Source organism: Mustela erminea, chromosome 18 (assembly GCF_009829155.1).
Source record: "Mustela erminea isolate mMusErm1 chromosome 18, mMusErm1.Pri, whole genome shotgun sequence".
Lineage (NCBI taxonomy): Eukaryota > Metazoa > Chordata > Mammalia > Carnivora > Mustelidae > Mustela > Mustela erminea.
In genome coordinates this window covers 55,681,837-55,700,391 of record NC_045631.1, presented here as the reverse complement: position 1 = coordinate 55,700,391, position 18,555 = coordinate 55,681,837, and the positions used below count along the sequence as shown (strand labels likewise).

General features: G+C 58.7%; 1 protein-coding gene across 1 annotated transcript; it reads right to left on the bottom strand.

The window, feature by feature from the left end:
- Positions 1-783: 783 nt before the first annotated feature.
- SLC9A3R1 (SLC9A3 regulator 1) lies at positions 784-18,524 on the bottom strand. Its single transcript, XM_032323012.1, has 6 exons — positions 17,830-18,524; positions 6,554-6,715; positions 5,343-5,496; positions 3,203-3,243; positions 1,910-1,999; positions 784-1,673 (listed from the first exon to the last, which is right to left on the bottom strand). The coding sequence occupies exons 1-6, from the start codon at positions 18,289-18,291 to the stop codon at positions 1,482-1,484; spliced, it is 1,101 nt and encodes a 366-aa protein (XP_032178903.1). The 5' UTR covers positions 18,292-18,524; the 3' UTR covers positions 784-1,481.
- Between the last annotated feature and the right edge of the window lie 31 nt (positions 18,525-18,555).

Genomic DNA, 18,555 nt, shown 5'->3' with positions numbered 1-18,555 from the left:
CAGGATACTATGAAAAGGTTTTGAACGGTTTCTCTTAAGGCTGGTGGGAATCTAAACTCAAGAGGCCAAGGTGACCAGATGTGCCCCAGCTTTCTCTGAACCCCAGGGGCTCCCTGGGTCCTCTTTGGTTAGCGGTCTCCTTGAGCATCAGCCTCCCTTCCCAAGCACCTCCGGGCCTGGCAGCCTCAGCCCTTGTGGGCTACCCTAGCAGACGTCCAGGATATGGCCTCAGGTGCCAGCGGTGGGAGAGACCTGATCTCTTGAGCAGCAGGTATTTTGCCCTTGGAAAGCCCCCTCCACCCCACCTGCCACGGAGCCTGTCCTGGACAGCTGCCCTCTGGTTGTGTCCACAGCCAGATGAGATGGTGAATCTGCTGCCAGCCCCGGCTGCCCCTGCACCCCGCTGGCCACGAGTAGAAGAGACTGAAGCCCCTCTCTGCATTCTACATGCAGCTCCTCTGGGGCCTTCACCAGTTCTGTACTCCTGAATCAGAAAGTGCATGAGGTCCTTGGAGCATGTGAACCTCCCCTCCCACGTCCTACCTGAAGATTTGCTGGGGGTGGGGGTGGGGGTGGCACAGGCAGGCAGCCTTTGCATCCGTTCAGGAGCTGGGCAGGTCCCACTCCCACAGGTAGCACGCAGGCAGCTACAGCCCTCAGCATACAGCCGCCCACGTGGTACTACTCCCCCGTCAGAGTTCCAGAAGCCTGGACTACACCACCCTTGGCTAGAGGCTGCCCTGGGGACACCCAGAGCTCTAAAAGACAACACAGAGGCTGAGGCAGGATGGAAGCCAGCTGAATTTGATGGAGTTTCCTTACACTAGGGTGGCTGGGCATGGGGTAGCCAGACCTGCCCCATGCTGCCCGGGGCTCCAGGGCAGGAATGAAGTTCAAGGTCGAGGTTGATGCTATGTCCTGGATGCAACAACCTGACAAATCATGTTAATTAAGGACACAGAAATCCCTCTAAATTCTGATACTGCACTCAAAAAATCAAATGAACGAAAATAAGATGCCCAAGCCATGGCTCTGAGGAAGATGGACCCCTGTCCGTTCTGCAGTGTCACTGCTGTCACTGGGGATCCTCACCAACCCCGGACTTAGTCATCACTTGGGGTTGCAAGGGAATGGGACCTCTCGCCAGGTCCCCCCATCCTTGCTTGGTGTGCGTTCCAGTGAGGTCCCTGGGGAGTGGCAAGAGGCTGGAGCACTCCCGGAGGAGGAGCAGGAGAGAGTCTGCTTTCTGGTCGGGGCAGGATGGAAACACATTCACCTTCCCAGAGGTAAGGGAAGAGCTTAGTTCTCTAGAAAAATCAGATTCACCGATGGGGGTGGGGGCAGGGAGGGTGCTGGTGCTGATTTAAGTGTTGATTGGAGGAGGAGCAGGGAGTGAGTGAGGAGGAGGGTGAGGGAGCAGGGCTGGGGCCTGGGGGCTGGCCAGGCCCGCCCAGCTTTCCTGGGCACCGGCAGGAGGATGCTCAGAGGTTGCCGAAGAGCTCATTTTTCTTGCTCCAGTCCATCTGCGGGGCCCGCTTGCTGCTGCGCTTCTGATGGGCCCTCTCTTTGGCCACGGCCAGGGAGACGCTGAAGTCCAAGATGGGATCGGAGGAGGAGGAGGTAGACGAGGGGGCCGTGGAGTCCTGTTTCCTGGGGCTGTCTTGGGAGTTCAGCTGCGAAGAGGAGGTGGCAGCAGAGGGAGGGAGTCAGTGCCCGGCCAGGCGCCCCGGTCCTCAGCCTCAGCAAGGTGGCTCCCTTGGGGCAGTGCCCAGGGAAGCCAGGTCACAAGGACAGAACGTGGCACAGCATGTGACCTCCAAGGCAGGCTGGTGTGCCAGGAACGAGCGTGGCCTGGGAATGGGCTTCCTGTAACCCGTGCCACCCTCTGCCCGCCCAGCCAACAGCCTACCTCCTCACTGGTATCACTGGAGGTGGATCTTGCCAGGGCTGATCTGGGGCTGTCAGAGGCCACCTCGGTCAGAGCTTCACGACTGTTCTCCTGGCACAGAGAAGAGGAGTGTGGGTTGGCAAGGGATGGGGTGGGGAGGTCCTCAACAAGGAAGTGTGTTCCAGGGAGGACAGGTGCCCTGGTCTGAGAAGCTCCACACAAGCCTTTCCCATCGACTCAGAAGCCACACTGCCTTAGTCTGTAGGAGAGTGTAGGGGGTTGGGGGGGCTGGCTGGCCAGCCTTGGGGATTGACATTTCACATTCCTCTAAGGATCAGAGGGCAGGCTGGTTCTACCACCCGAGTGGGAGGGACCACCGTGGGATTAGCTAAACTGCTCACATGCCCCCACCCCCCACCCCCCAGCTCTCCCAAAGTAGCCTTCAGCGTCGACTAGCCTTTTGGGCCAGTGACCGTGGAGGGGCTTCGAGGGGGGTGTGGGGATCCCGGGGGCCTCTGCCTGGCACAGGGAACTGTGATACTCCCTGAATTTCCTGCAGCCCACCTGCTTCCTTGGACTTGACCCCAGGAATCTTGAAACCTTAACCCCAAAGCAGCTAAGAAGGGCTTTGGAGGAGTAAGAGGGATGAGAGTTCTAGGCCCACAGATGGGGTGACAGAAGGTTCAGGTGACCCAAGGCCACCCTCCCTCCACCGCAGTAGCCCCTGGGGATGGGAACCCTCTGAGCAGGCCCTGTAGAAAGCTCCAGCTCTGTGGTCTGCCTCGGAGTCAGCCTGTCCCAGAGTGAAGGTCCTGGCCAAGGCTTCAGCTTGGTGCTCAGCCTCTGCCTGGGTTCCTCTGCGGCCTCGGCTGGCACCAGGCCCCACCGTCTCTTCCCCAGCCTCCACGGCCTTCCCTTCTGCCCAGGGAGGAGGGGAGGGGGGGCTTTGTTCTTCCAACCCAGACTGGAAGTAGCAGGGCCCAGGCGGCGTGCGTCCAGACACTGAAGCTCTGTTCTTGGGGGGAAGAATGGCCTCTTCTGTACGGTGGGGAGTTGAAGGCGGGGCTTGTCACCAGGAGAGCGGGCTGCAAGGGGCCCCGCCAGGCCTCTCCTCTCCTTCCTGCCTAAGCGCTCCACACAGGGGCTGAGGGGGGCACCGCCGGCAGCTCCACAGCTCAGGGCTCAGGAGGGGGCCGCAACCTGAGCCCAACGGCCGTCCTTGTCCCACTGTCCCAGCCGTGCTGCCTTCCAACCCTTCTCCTACCGCCCCTGGCTTGTTGCGGGCCAGAGGAGCATCAGGGGGTCTGCCTTTACCTTCTGAATCTCCCCGTTGGTAAAGGGCTCAGGCAAGGGACCTAGGAGAAGGGGAGAAAAAACAAGAAAGCAGCAAGGTGAGTCCAGAAGCTCTGGGGGATGTGGCTGGAGCGGCGCCCGGAGAGGAGGGACAGCTGCCGGGTTTGGCCCGTAATTAGACCTTGTGCCCTACGTGAGTGTTTGAGTCCCTTGACTGCAACCCTCCTGCAGTACGGCTGCCATCCTGGTGACCTGGCACACACAGACCTCAGCGAACAAGCTTCACAAAGCAACACACACCCTTACCACCTCGTAATGCTCTCCTGTATTTTCAATTCAGTTTCGTTTAAAGTAGTATGCTAGTCTTTGCCTGCTAGGTAGATCTCGCGAACCACAGATGGGTCATGAACAATTTGGAAAAACTGCTGTCCTTCAGGGGGAGGAAATTCCAGGCTGGCTGCCTAGGAATCATCTGGGAAGCATGTCAGAAATGCAGATCCCCAGGCCTGGGCACCAGAGTGGGAAACACACCCCCGACTCCGGGCAGCAGCGGCCTCACCTAAAAGAGAAAATCATCCCCACTCCCGCTTGCCAATGTGCAGGTTGACGGGGTGCTCAGAAGGAGAGAACACCAGCCTGGGGTCCCCCCTCGCTGGGCTGAGGCAGGGCCCCGCCTGGCTGTAGGTGGGACTGTTCTACCGCTGGGGCTGGTCAGACTGTGTGGGTTTCTTCGGACTCTTTCTTCCCTATCAACGTGCATCTTTCCTGGGGCCTGGACTTCAGGCATACCTGACTCACCATTTCCTCCCTACTGCTACCCACCCTCTCCCCATAGTGGCTGAGCACAGGATCGCTGGGACACGGGGACCCTCACCCACTCCCCACCCCCACTCCCGGTTGTCTCTGGTGGTCAGGAGGCAGCTGCTGGGAGGGCATTCTTCTCTGTGGGGGGCAGGTATACCCAGCTGGGAGGAGTGGAGGGCAGCCTGGAGACACACCCCCCCCCATACCTGGGAAGGATATTTGCCCTCAGGCCCTCCCTGTGTGGCTCCTCAGGCCAGAGGCTACAACCACCACAATCACCACCAAGATTCTCAGGGCCCATCCCACCCAGCCACAGAGATAAGAAGAAGGAATGTCTGAGGACTGATTCCTTAGGGGTAGGTGGGGGAAGGAAGCTGGAGGCCTCAGGGGAAGGTATTTCAGCAGCTGTGAATCCGAACCTCCACCAAGAGCAAGGATGGAGCTTCTCAGGGCCTCGGTTTCCCCCTCACGGAGGAAGGCGACTATCTTGAGTTATCTAGCTTCTGTGAACTCGGGAAACAAGGATAAGGTGGTGCCCTACCTCCCAGGCCTGGAGTCTGCGTCCACCTGACCCCTCCACCCAGAGGCGAAGTCTGTGCCAGGACCTTTAGGTGGATCACCCCCTACAAATAAAAACCCCCCGACAACCTTAGGGAGGCCCTGCCCACTGCAAAGTCCAAAGAGGTCCCACCCACCCTACTTCGCCTTCCCCAGGAGCCATCTCTCCAGGGAGAAAGTCCACGCCAGGGAGAAGAGCTTTGCTTAACTCCTTCCTGCCCTCCGGCAGCAGCAGACTTGCCCCGTTGGGCTGGGGCTTGGGCAGGGGGAGGTGCCAGGCTTGGCAGCGTGTTGGGGGTGGGGTGGGGAGGGCAGGGGCCCGGGAACCAGGGACCAAGGAGGCACCCACTGGCGTCTAGAGCCAGTGAGCCTGGGTTTCCAAGACAACCTGAGAGAAGGGAGGGGAGGCAGGGGGCCCCTGTCACTGGACTCTGATCTGACCAAGCAAAGCTGGAGTTAACCCTTCCCTTGCATGAGCGCTGCCTGGAGAACCTACTAGGGGTGCAGGGGCTGGGACGGAGGCCTCCCTTCAGTGCTGAGGCTCTGGTCTGGGAATAAGTACCTCCGTCCGTCCAGTCTCACCATCCCTCGTGATGGCTCAAGCCCGTCCTTCGCATCCTCAGAAACCACTGCCATCCCGGCTTCCTCTCCCAACATCAGGCCCCTCTTTTCCCCAAACTCCCCTGAGGGAGGGGGAGGAAGCTATTAAACAGGAAACTGTCCGCCCGTCCGCCAGGACACAGTGAGATCTAGAGCACTGGCCACCAACGTCCCTGACCCCGGGGCTTCCGCTGCTCACCGCTCAGGTGCTCCTGAGATGGGATCACTCTGCATTTCTTGAAGAACTCATCAGTCTCCTTGTCGACCACCAGCAGCTTGGTCTCATCCCCACCGGCTTTGATGGCGGATACCACGTCCCCGTGCTGCCTGCCCTCCACGCAGACCCCGTTCACCTGTTGTGGGGGGAGGGGAGGTCAGGGGTTACTGGCACAGTTTTAGGGGGGCAGGTGGAGGTGGTGTGAAGGGTCCTCTTCCTGTCCTCAGCCAGCTGGCAGTCTGGGGACACGAAACCCACCAGGCCTGGGAGTCCTGAACTAGAAGCCAAGTGGTCCTCCCACTTGACAATCAAATGAAGAGGCAGGACACGTGAGAAAAAGCCAAAGAAAATATCCAGAAAAGACTAAACAAACACAGCTGTGACAGAAGGACAGGAAAGATCGGCGAGGCCTGGGATGGGCCTGAGCGTTTCTATGTACTTGTGTCCGACTTCCCGCTCTGGGCCGTGGTTTGCTCACATGTAAAATGAGAAGTCTTGGGAGAGCGGTTCTTCTAGCTCTAAGGTTCTAAGACTGAGATTCTGGGGCTCGCCCATGGCAGAGGGTTCACGTTTCCATGGGACGCCTGGGTGGCTCAGTTGGTTAAGCAGCTGCCTTCGGCTCAGGTCATGATCCCAGCGTCCTGGGATCGAGTCCCACATCGGGCTCCTTGCTCCGCAGGGAGCCTGCTTCTCCCTCTGCCTCTGCCTTCCACTCTGTCTGCCTGTGCTTGCTCTCACTTGCTCTCTCTCTCTGACAAATAAATAAATAAAATCTTTAAAACAAAACAAAAACACGTTTCCTTTCCTCCCGAGCACCACACCAAGAGTTCTGAGTGCACCTGCCACCACGGAGGCCTCAGGCAGTAGGGACACTCTGTAGGTGACCCCACATGTCCACTGGAAGGGCTGGGTGGATCCTGGGCTACTGAGTGTCTCTCTCCGTCAGTAAGAACCCAGAGAAGGTGGGGGGAGGGAATTAGGCTATCGGCCATCCATCGCCCTTCCTGCCCGCCCTCCGGCCCACCCACCCACCATGATTCTCCCCTCTCTGGTTCCCTCCCTCCCTCCATCTGGGCTCTCTGGACCCCTTGCGCCAACCAAGGAGCAGGCGGTGTGATGGCTGCCCCAGGACCGCTTGTCTGTGTGGAGGTAGGCAGGAAGCAGGTGCCTGGGAAGAGGCTGGGAAGCATTACCTCCACGATGCGGTCCTGAGCCCGGAGCCCTGAGGCCTCGGCAGGTGAGTCTGGGTCCACTGCCCGGATGAACTGGCCCGGCCTGGACTTGTCGCTGTGCAAGTTGAAGCCGTAGCCGTTGGCACCCTTCTTCATGGTGCAGAGCCGAGGCCGCAGCTCCCGCTGTGGGGACAGAGGAGGATCCGTGGCCATTCTCCATCCTGTTAGGTCCCGCCCTCCCAGCCCGGTGCCCGACCCCTTCCCCTCCCCCACAAGGAACACAGGGGACTAAGGCAAGTTTGCCGGATCCCACACAGCAATCTGAGAGAACGCTGGGCTGGAACCCAGAAGACCTGACGTTGTCGCACACTGCCCAGGTGCCCCCTCCAAGCCAGTCACCTCCTTCTGGCAAATGGGAGGCGGGACCAGATTAACTCGAGTCCCTTCCCTTGTGATGTTCTGAGGTTAATTGTGTTATTTTGATTGCTACCTTATGCCTCCCCAGTAGAAGTTCTGTCTGGCCCCCTCTGGGTTGGGGTGGCACCGCTGCCAGCCTGGCTGGGTGACTGGGGGTTCTGAGCCCCTTGGTACCCAGTTCTCTGCAGCAGCGGAGACAGGGTGTTTACTGAAAGCTGGTCAGTGTGTTTACAGTAAAGGCTTTCCCCATCCAAGCCAAACAGCCCAGCAAAAAGGAAGCAGGCAGCCAGATGACCCCAGACCTGGGGGAATCACATAAGGAGTCCTGGACAGGACAGGGACCCCCGCCAGCAGAAGGCTGGGGGCAAAGGCAGCAGCAGAACCCCGAAGACCCTGCTGGGGAAGCCTGCATGGTTAAAGGGCTATGAGAAGCAGGGCTGGGCTGTGGGGAGAGCCCAGCGTGGCTGTGGCCACGGCCCTGCCAGAGTCGGGACTGAAAGGGCCCAGGCAGAGTTCTCTCCAGCGCTTGGACACTCGGCTGAGAATGGTTTTCACCATCCTTGGTCCAACTTAAGCCGCTTAGCTTAGACGCGGCAGCACTCGGACCCATTTACACAACGGAGGGAATCCGGGTGTGCACAGGCCAAGCAACTGAAACCTCAGCCAGAAGCTTGAGCCCAAGGCCTGACTCGGGCGTCCCTCTCCCTCTCCTTCCAGGCCTGGAGCTGCAGCAGCCAGCCTGCTAGTGCCCAGTGACCCCCAGGCCATGAGCAGAGGCCGGAGTCAAGGCCCCCGCCCCAGTGTCAGCTTCCCCACCTACCACCTACTAGCTATGTGAGCTGGGGCAAGTAATTTCCTTCTTGCGCCTCGAGTTCCTCATTCATAGGGTGCCAGGGTCGCTGGGAGGCCAAGTGAGAGAATTCACATAGGTGGGAACACTTGGCAACTTCAAAATCCCTGTGCCCGAGCAGACTTTCCCAGCGCTGGCCACCCTACTGATGAGTCACATTAAGCCAGGAAGGGAGATTCTGGGGGGTAGGGTGGGGGCCAGGCTGCTCTGAGTCGCCAGTCCCCAGCTGGGAGTAGGGCTGGCCAGGGAGGCAGGGAAGGAGAGGAGGGCTTAGGGGCCTCCTGCCCCAACTTGCCAGTCCCAGCAGGCAGCTGCCGTGTGGGGCTCCCCACCCTTTCAGTCTCATGGGGGGCGGGGGTGGCCAGAGGGTGACTTTGCTTTCCTTTAACTGCCCGGGCAGTACTTTCTGTGTTTCAGGATGTTGGTGGGGTGTGTGGAGAGGAAGACAGGAAAGAGGTGATGGTTGGACCCGTATCTCACCCTGATCTGGGCCAGAGGCCGTGGGCCCTTCCCTGGTTTCTCCTTCAGCAGGCTGCCCTCATCCCATATAGTAGCAAAGCCAGAGAAGCAAGCATTAAAAGGGCGGGGGGCAGAGGGGAGCCCCAGTGGTTGCAAAGCATCTTCTCCCCAACTCTCCCTGTCAACAGGGTCCAATTCCAGGAGGGGCCCACTCCTCCCAGCGGCTGCTTATCCCGCGGCAGCCCCCACAGGATCCTGTTTGATAAAGTAAGGGAGGCTCTTCTCCCCTCCAGCTAATCCTGCCACGAAGCTGCCAGCCCAGCCCTCCCCCAGGCCCAGGTGAGCAGGAACAGGTCTGACCAGTTGCCACCACAGGCAGGCTCAGCTTTCTGCCCCAGCCAGGCCGAGCCCGCGATCACCCTGAGAACCGTGCAGCTCTGCCGTCCCGCTCCTCCCCACCTCCTCGCATTCCAAAGAGTCATCTTTCCCATCGCAACCTGGCTGGGGCACCCCCATTCTCAAGGCCGGGAAACCGAGAGTCCAGATGTCAAGCCCACGGCCCAATGTCACCCAGCGAGCTGCACAGTGGAGGAGCCAGAGCGCTCACAAGGTCTCTGACTTGGACCCCGTGTTCCTCCCACCATCCATGGGCTGGCTCCGAAGGACCCAAGTCCAGACTGGGAGGAGGCCTCAGCAGGAGTCATAAACATGGGCTGCTCTCCCACGGCGGCGCAGGCTCTGCTGGGAGGCAGGCGGCCGCTGATGAAACCACAGCCTTCCTTCCGGGTACTCAAGGCCTCTTGCGGCCACGGCTCCAGCCCGAGCTTGGGATAAGCAATGCAACAGTGGGCAGGCCTGGGCTGGGGCAGCCTAGCGGTTCGGGGAGAGCTCCTGGCCAGCAGAGCAGTCAGGACTGCAGGCTTTTCTTCCTGATCCCCCACATGGGCATGTTTCCCAGAGCCCCGTCATTTAAGGCCGGAGGGCCTGCTTTGAACCTCGCTCCCCGCCGCCAGTCCCAAGCCGTGGGATTGGAGGAAATGGGGCTCAGCTCCCCACTGCTCCCTTTCCCTGGTACTGGGACCTGCGCCGACCCTCTGGCGGTGTCTGAGCAGGGGGACAGGAAGCTCCAGGTGGTTTTCTGACATGTTCAGACACCTATAGGGCCCCATCCAGCACCCTCCTGCCCAAGGGAGGGGAGGGGGCTCATAGTCCTTCCAGGAAACCAGGCTGTTTTTCTTCACCCCTCCCCCAGCTGTCTCCAGGAGGTGTCCCTGCCAGATGCCGAGTCAGCCCATCAAAGCAGCCCATCCCAGCAGACCAGGGTGGAGGCTGTCCTGTAGGAATTGGCGGGGGGCAGGCTTCCTGGGGATCTGGTGGGAAGGGGGCAGGGACCGGGGCAGAGCCTGGCCTTTGCTGCTCCTGGGCCCGCACCCCCAGAGCTGAAGTAGGACCTGGGCTCTGCCTCTGGGGAAAAGGGGGTAGCTGGAAAGTCCAGCCGATCTTGCTCCTGGTTGTGAGGCCCCCAGGGGCTCAGGAGGGGTCCAGAGCTGGGGGTGGGGAGGGGTCTTCAAGGGGAGCATGGCCTCAGAGCGTTCAGAGTGCCAGGTAGGGATCCCAGACGCCATGACAGGTCAGCAGCATAAATCAGGACCTGCTCATGAGGCACCTGAGACTCGGAAGCAAGAGGAAGGAACAAGAGGCAGTGGTGGCCAAAGGACAGTGCAAATGAGATGGGGTGCCTGGGGGGTGGGACTGAGTCTTCCAGGCAACACCAGACAAGTTTTCCAGAAAAGATCTTGCCAGGACAGCTGCCTTCAGACTCTTCTCCTGGAACCACCCCCCCCCCCCCCCCCCCCCCCCGCCCAGGTTGGCAGGCTGTCCCAAATCCTGTCACGGGCCCCCGTGGCCATCCCCTCCTTTCCTCCTTCTCTCCCAGGGAGCCCAGCCTGGCCCCAAGTGGCCGCCCAATCACCTCCACCCACGCAGCCCAGGGAGCGGACGGCGGGCACGGAATTCAATAGGCGCCACCAGCAACCACCTGGAAAGCCGAGGAAAGTCGATACCCTAATCCCAGTGCCCGTCTCTGGGGAGCAGGCCCAGGGCCGCTCCCTGTTCCTCCTCGGGGAGGGCTGCTGGGGGCCAACGCCCCAATGGGCCCGGCCCCTCCCTGGCCGGTGTCATGGTGATGGGCCCTATAGAAAACAGCCAGGCTCCTTCCAGAAGGCCAGGCAGCTCTGGGCCCCAGAAGGAATGGGCTGTTAGAGCCGGCAGACCACCAGGGTGGCTAGGGGAACAACAGAGGTGACCCTCACCTTCCCAGACTGCCCCTCCCCCAACACAGCCCAGCCCAGCCCAGCCAAGGCTCTTGTTTAAGATAAGATTGAAGCCTGCTGCCCCAGGGAGAGCAGCCCCAGCAACAAGGGGACAGGGGGGTGGGCAGAAGGAGCCCTGGTGCTTCTGGCGGGGGGTGGGATGGGGGGGACGCTGGGCATTAGGAAGAGCCCAACAGCTGCCCTGGGAGGCAGGTCCGTGGTTCCACAGAACTCGGGTCTCGTGCCAGCTCTTCAAGGAAGCCATGATGGATGGCGAGAGCTGGCCTAGCCTGAGGGTGACATGTGACTGGGCAGCAAGGGGGCACTGTCCTCAGGGCAGGTTGGGAAGTGACCAGGAGCTCAGACTGTTGGCCAGTGGCCAGAGCTCGAGGCTAGAGGCATCCTCTCCTCACCCGAGGTACAGAAAAGGCTCGGTGGCCACTGACCCGTGCCCACAGGACCTTCCCCACCCAGGTCTGTGCAGACAGGGATGTTGGCCATCTCCATTTGTGAGAAAGGAGCGCTCTAGCCCTTGATCTTGGACTTCCTGTTTTTCAGTGGGATGGCCCCTGTCAGGACCCCAGCAGGGTGATCTGGGTGGACTGGGTGGGCTCTGGGAGGGAGACCTACGGTAAAGTGGGAGCTGCTTCTCCCACACCCCGCGCAGGGGCCCTGCGCCAGCTTCTCTTCTCCTGGTGCTGGCCAGAGACCCACCCGAAGGAGTTTGGCTCAGGTCTCCCCAGGGCTGGGCAAGCCTGGGACGGAGCAGGCTGGTACGTGGGCTGCTGCCTGGCTGGACTCCCTCCAGGCTGGCCGCCCCATGCCCGACCGCTCCGCAGCCACTGTTCCCTCATCCCCCCTTCTTCGTCACCCTCCTTCCCAGAAGTCACTGGATTTAAGGGCCGTCCTGAAGGGACAAAGACCTTCAGAGAGCTTGTGTAATTGTGGCTCTATTAAAATAACAAATAGAAGCTACTGTTTACTGAGCCCGTACTGTGGGCCAAGGGCCACACCGCGATTATATGTACATTTTCTCATTCAAACCTAATTCTAATATTGTGAAGAAGGTATTACTGCCCTCCTTCCCAGATGAGGGAATTCAGGTTCAAAAAGGTCACATCAACCACTCAAGTCCACAGAGGAGGGGAGGAGAAGTCAGGCTCTGAACTCAGATGGGGAACAGCACGTCCAATAGGAACACAGTGTCGGTCAGGGAGGCAATTAAAAATTTCCCAGGATCACATTGAAGTAAAAAAAGGAATTAGAAATTAATTACAATGACTTTATCTCACATAATATGCCCCAAACTGCTATCATTTCAACAGGTAATCCACTTCAAAATTATTAACAGCGTTATTTTATGTCTTTTGGGTTGTAGGAAGCCCTCAAAATCTGGTGTGGCATTTCTAACTTCCAACACATCTCAAGTGGGACCTGCACAGTTCAAGTGCTAAGAAGAGCCATACGTGGTCAGTGGCTGCCACCAGGGCCTGCTGATATTCTAGAGGTCTCACTCTCAACTCTCAAGCTGTCTGCCCCCCAATTTTTTTTAAGATTTATTTATTTGGGGGGTGCATGCGCAAGTTGGGGAAGGGGGAGAGGGAGAGCAAGGATCTCGAACGGACTGTGCTGAGTACGGAGCCCCACCCCAAGGGCTCTATCCCAAGGCCCTGAGATCGTGACCAGCGTGGAGAATCACCAGTGGGATACTCAACGGACGGAGCCACTCAGGTGCCGCCCCCAAACACATTTCTACATCACCGCCCCAACACACACACACTTTAATTGGGCACCACAACCTTGTAACACACCCAGGAGGGCAGGAGCCTTTGACTCTGGAAGTCAGAGGTCTAGCCTCAAGACAACACAGCAATGAGGGAGTGCCCTTTTGTAGGGCATAGGAACCTAAACATTGCCCAGAGGGCTGGAGACATGGTGAGCTGTCCTACTTCAGGGGTGAGGCAAGGCTAAGGCCAATAGGTCAAGGTTGGCCTTAGGTGGCGGGGGTGGGAAGGGGGGGGTTGTGCTGCAGGGAAGCCCCAGAGCCAGAAAGTATAGGTTCTTAGGATTGGGGGGGGGGTGTTAGGATAAGGTAGAGACTTGGTGGGTGGGCTCCAGATCCCAGCCCATCAGAGATGGGTGGGGCCAGGAGCCAGGCCACTTCTGCGCTGACGCATTTTCCTGGTGATGCCACAAAGGATACCCCCAAGAGACAGAAGCTACAGGGACCCTTCCTTGCAAGGAGCTGGTGAATGTATTCCACTCACTATGATGGCTCTTATGTAGCTCAGAATGCGATGGTCAGAGACCCCCAGCTGGACAGTCGGGCCCTCAAGTACAACCCAACTGCATGGCTGAGTGGCTATGCAGGCACCGGAGTCAGAGAGAATTGGGGTAATAACCCCTGTCCATGTGGGGCTGCCCCACCTGAACTGACCAAGACTCTGTTTCCAGGGGGACACGGGCACTAGTATCTACTTCATGCCGTAGTTTTGTAGATTGAATGACATAAGGCGTATTATTTTTTTAGAGATTTATGTGAGAGAGAGAGAGATAGATAGATTTGGGGCTCGATCTCACGACCCTGAGATGACCCTGAGTGGAAATCAAGACCCGGATGCTTGATTTGCGTCCGAGTGGATGAGCCACTCGGATGGACTAAGCCACCCAGATGCCCCTACACAAAGCATGTCTAGCACACAGCACACTGTCGGGCACTAGTAATAGTCATCATTTACTGAGCAGTCACTGTCTGCTCACAAAATGGAGAAACTAAGACCTAACTTGCATGGCTGTCATAGGGGAACCATGGAAATCCATCAGTATCTTTAGGACACAAGGCTGCACTAGAACTGAATTTCCTTCCCCAGGGGGCTGACTTCATCTCAGAGCAGCAAAAAGCAGAGCATCTCATACCGGCCTTGAGAACTCTGGCGTCTGTCTGTAGAAGGCCTGCATCTCTAATTCCTAAGTGGTCCCTCACCTCCCCAGGGCCCCGTGGGATGGGAACTCTGGAGACCAAGAGAGCGGCCCACATCTAGACATACGGAGAGTGCCCCATTCTGTCTCCAAGAGAATTCTCACCAGAATTATTGATTTAACTTCATAGGAAGCTGAAGGTAGGAACCAGGGGAGAAGAAATCTCACATCTGTGGCTTCAGAGAAGGAACCACACTCACACCATCACATACCCTGTCTACTTCAAATCCAAACATCCTACAGCGCAGACTCTCTTCTGCCCTCCCAAACTCCAACCTGCCAGTGGGAAATGGCCCGCGTATCCTGGGTCGGAGGTTGGGAGGCTGCCAGTGCATTGTGCCCTCCCACTCACCCACCTTGCTGCCTGGGATGCCTGCACTGTTCCTTTTGTCTTTAATTTAAATTTTATTTATTTATTTTTAAGATTTTATTTGAGAGTGAGTATGATTGACCTGGGTAAGGGGGAATTAGAGGGAGAGGGAGAAGCAGACTCCCCACTGAGCAGAAGGCCCGATGCAGGGCTCAAGGCTCCATTCCCAGGACCATGACCTGAGCTGAAGGCAGTCACTCAACTGACTGAACCATCTAGGTGCCCTGGATTTATTAAGCAGGTTCTGTGCCCAGCGTGGGGATCAAACTCACGACCCCAAGACCAAGAGGCACAAGCTCCATGGACTGAGCCAGCCAGGGTCCCCGGCCTGCACTGTTTCTGCCTCTGGGATCAGGGTCAGTCAGGTCTGGCAAGAATGTACCTCAGGCGAGGCACTGACACACACACCCCTATCATCTCATCAAACTGCCCCCAAACCCTGCAAGGTGGGTTCTGGTGTTCCCATTTCACAGAAGTAGGAGCTGAGGTTTGCAGGAACAATGGACAATTTTACCTTTCTATTCCCCAAACGGAAGCTGCTAGCAGGCAAGAGAAAGCAGTAGGTAGGTTCTGTCTGGAATTTCGATGTCTGGGGGTGTTGGACCGAGATGAATTAGGATAAAAGTGCCTGGTGGCTACTATGCACTTGTTCATTCAAAAATTATGTGAGCCCCTCCCTGCTCTGCGCCAGGCACAGCACCAGGGATGTAAACACAAAGCAGCCATAACCTTCACCCTCCTCACCATTGCAGTGGGTCAAGATCATGAACAGGTGATCTGATTGTTGTGTGCTCACAGCCATAAAAGATGCAGAGGACAGGGAGGAGGAGGGAGGAGAGCAAAGAAAAAGCTCGTTCTGCCTGCAGGGTCAAGAAAAGGCTCTGCGGGCTGTGAATGGTTTTGCAGTGTGCCTCATGGAGAAGAGAAGCGACAGGTTCCCAGACTGATGAAGGGTCTTGTCGGGCTGCCAGACTGGGAAAGGCTGTGGAGCACCTTCTGATTATTCCAGAACACTGACCTCCGACCGAGCATTCAGACAGCGCCAGGCTGGGACACAGCAGCACTTGCCCAAGGAGGGGCAGGACCAGGGCTGACAGCCCAAGGGTGGGCACGTAACAATCACTGTGAAATACTTACCAACTCAAATACCAACATTTGCTGAGCGGTTCCATGCCAGGCATGGAGCTACTGCCTTTATGGACCTCCCCATGTAACCCCCACCCAGTGTGGCTGCCCCTATGCTCCCAACTTACACAGGAGGAGGCCTAGGTTAAGTCACTCCTGCTCGAGGTAGCTCAGGCCTTGCGGCCCATCAGCACGGGGGCGGTGCTGTGAGCAGGAGTGTTGCTGCTCCTCCTTCGGAGGGGGTGGGGAAAGCCACCAATGGAGCAGGTGGACACAGCTGCAAATCCCTCCCCCTCCTCCTCCAAAAGTACTACAAGCATCATCCCACACCCTCTGCCTATAGGATTCTCCACCCAGGGTGGTCTTCCAATGAGATTACCTGCCACCCAATCTCTGCGTGGCACTTGTCCACTGAACGCTTTTTTGACGTGTGAGAACCAATGAAGATACTGTTAACAGTCCCCACTTTGCAAATAAATTCAGGCTAAAACTAATTAGTAAAACTCAAATTCCTTATGTGAGATGTCTTTAGGAAAAATGTCAGTTTTACTGTGTTTACTGACTTTTTTTTTTTTTTTTTTTTTTGCAATGACAGGGCAGGTCACCTGCATGGCCGCCACACCAGATTTCATGGGCATTTCCTACCAGAGGGACTGGCACAAATGCCCGGGCAGAAGGTGCTCAATTCAGCATCCACCTGGGGCTCAAGTACTTCCCACTATTCGTAAAATCCTAGAGGAAATAGGGGTCACTGTATGACAACACTCCCCACTTTACAGATGGGAGAACCAAGGCTCAGAGAAGTTGTGACTTGCCTGTGGACCTGAAACCCCAAGAGGCCTGGTGATGGTGTCCCCAGGACCAGCTGGAGGGTACCGTACTACTTCTCCTGGCCTGAGAAATATGCACAAATGCAGATGTCCCATCACCAGCTGGGGGAATCCGATTCTGAGGGTCACCCAGAAAGCAGAGAGTCAAGCTCCACTGCTTTTCCAGATGGCATGGTGGGAGAGCACAGGCTGGGTCAGGCCACCAGGCCCCTGGCATCCTCCAACTCCCCTCGGATCCTTCCTCACCCAGCAGCAGAAAGACCAAAAAACCACAAAAACAAAAACCAAAACCACACCAACCAAAACAACCCCCACAAAAAACCAAAAGGGCAAGGGGAGGAGCTGAACATAACGGCATCTCGGGCGGGGGATGGGGAGCGGGGAGGTGGTTACTTGTGCCAGTGCCAAAGTCCAAAAAGAAAAAAAAAGAAAAAAAACAAGAGGGAATGACAAACTGCTACACTCAGCTCAGCACAAAGTTCAAACGAGATCCTCCTGCCTGGGATCAGAGGTCATGGTTTCCAACTCCCTGGTATCGAACCCCTGCCAGGGATGCCCCGGCCCCTCCCCCATCCTTGCCAACACCAGCTTGGCAGAGGCAGGAAGCACGAGCCTAGCAGCCCTGGTATTGCCAGCGCCCAGCTCTGGCTGGACAAGGCTTCTGGCGACCTCACTTCCTTTGCTTCCACCAAACCAGCTGGTCCTCTGGGGCTCCACCTTCTACCTTAAGGCTGAAGGGTGCCTTTTTTCTGTCCAGAGGCTTCTGCCGGCATCACAGACGCCCCTGCCACACGCTGCCACCAGGTGGAGAGCTGGCCCAAGCCAACCGGGCCCTGGGAGGCCCAGGCTCTGCTCGCCCTAGTCTGCACCCTTCGGCCTCCCCCTCCTTCACTCTCTGGGGACACAAGGCTCTCATCACAACTCCTGTTTTGTTACTGCCCCTCCTGCAGCTGATCCAAACTGGGACCGTTTGGGGAAACACCAAAGATGGGCAAAAAGCAACCAGTCAGCTTGGTGTCCAGGAGACTGAAGTGAGACAGGCAATCACAGGGCAAGACCACCTGTCCCTGGTGAGTTCTGTTGGCTTCTGCAGGGCCCTGCAACACCAGGCTACTCTCTCCACACCTTCGTCCCAGCCCTTTCTTTTCCTCCGAATCCTCCCCTCCCGTTCCCAGATACAAGCCAGCTTACGCCTCACATTCCTGAGACTCATAAATCCTCCCGGTGCCAGAGTCGCCACCACCCCCGGAGACGCCTCTGCACCTCCTCCCCGGACCCCACCCCCACACATCGCCCAGAGCCGGTGGGGCTCCCTCTCCTTAGAAGTCACACCGTACTTCAGGAGAATGAAGTCCCGCCAGGCTTAGGTTAATGATACACGCACCCGCCCGCGGGGGTGGGGCGCTGCCTGGAGAACCCTGTCGGCGACCCCTCTCCTCCTGGTGCCGGGGCTCCGCACAGAATTGGGAGTTGTTATTCCTCTAGCTTTTTGAAGTCGGGTGGCGGTTGCTTCGCCCCAGCTGCAGCTACCATCCTCAAGGGGCCGGGGAGGAAGCTGGCACCTCTGGGGCGGCAGGGAGTGGGGTGTGCGAGGAGGGACAGAGTTGGGGGGTTCTAAAGAACGGGGACACCGCCAACAGAGCCGAAGAAAGGGGACTGCGCGCTCCTCTGAGCCGCCCTCTCTCACTCCCGCTCCCCAAAGCCAAGAGACAAGCAGTGCAGGAGGCAAGGCGCTCAGGGTCCTAGCCCAGTCTGGGAAGGGGCGTGGGGGTAACGGGACGCAGCCCCAAGCCAGTGCGACCTGTCGGGAGGCGGAAGCAGTCTCCCCCTCGAGGATCCAGTTTCTGAAAGAGGAGGCAGGCGCGCGGTTGGGCGTCCGAGGGGCGGCTGGGTCTCCTCTCGCTTCCCCCTCTCACCCCCCATCCAGTCGCCGCCGGGTTAGGGCCCACACGTACCCGCTCCGGACGGCTCTTGTCGGTTTCGCGCGGCTCCGGCGCGGCGGCCTGCGGCTCATTTTCGCCACCAGCCTCCTGCGCCTCGGTAGCGGCGGGGGGCTCGGCCTGCCCGGGCCCGTCCTGGGCGTGCAGCAACTCCTCGCGGACCTGGACACCCAGCTTCTGCAGCCGCTCGTCCGTCTCGGGGTCGACCACCAGCAGGCGCACTGCGTTGAGCGCGGCGCGGATGCGGCTCACCACCTGCTGGTGGGTCTCCTTCTCGACGTTCTCGCCGTTCACCTCCACCAGCCGGTCTCCGGCCAGCAGCCCCGCCTTCTCGGCTGGCGAACCGGGCTCCACCAGCCTGATGAACTGGCCCAGCTTGCCCTTCTCCCCATGCAGGTGGAAGCCGTAGCCGTTCGGGCCCTTCTCCAGACAGCAGAGCCGGGGTAGGGGCGCCCCGGCCGCCGCGTCCGCGCTCATCTCGCCCTGCGACGGCTCAGTGGTGCGACTTGGGGTCCCGTTGGGAGCCGGAGGCGGGACGGCCCAAACCTTCTCCCCGCTCTTCGGACCGCCAGGCGGGAGGAAGCCCTGCTGAGAGCCCCCGCGCCGCCGGTGGGCTGAGCGAACAGGTGTGCGGCGAAGTGCGGCCGCGCAACTGCGAGGAGCCCAAGCCGGAAAGCGCCGACCAATCCCCACCCAACGCGGCGACTGAGCGCTCGCGACTCCGCGCCAGCCCCTTATTCC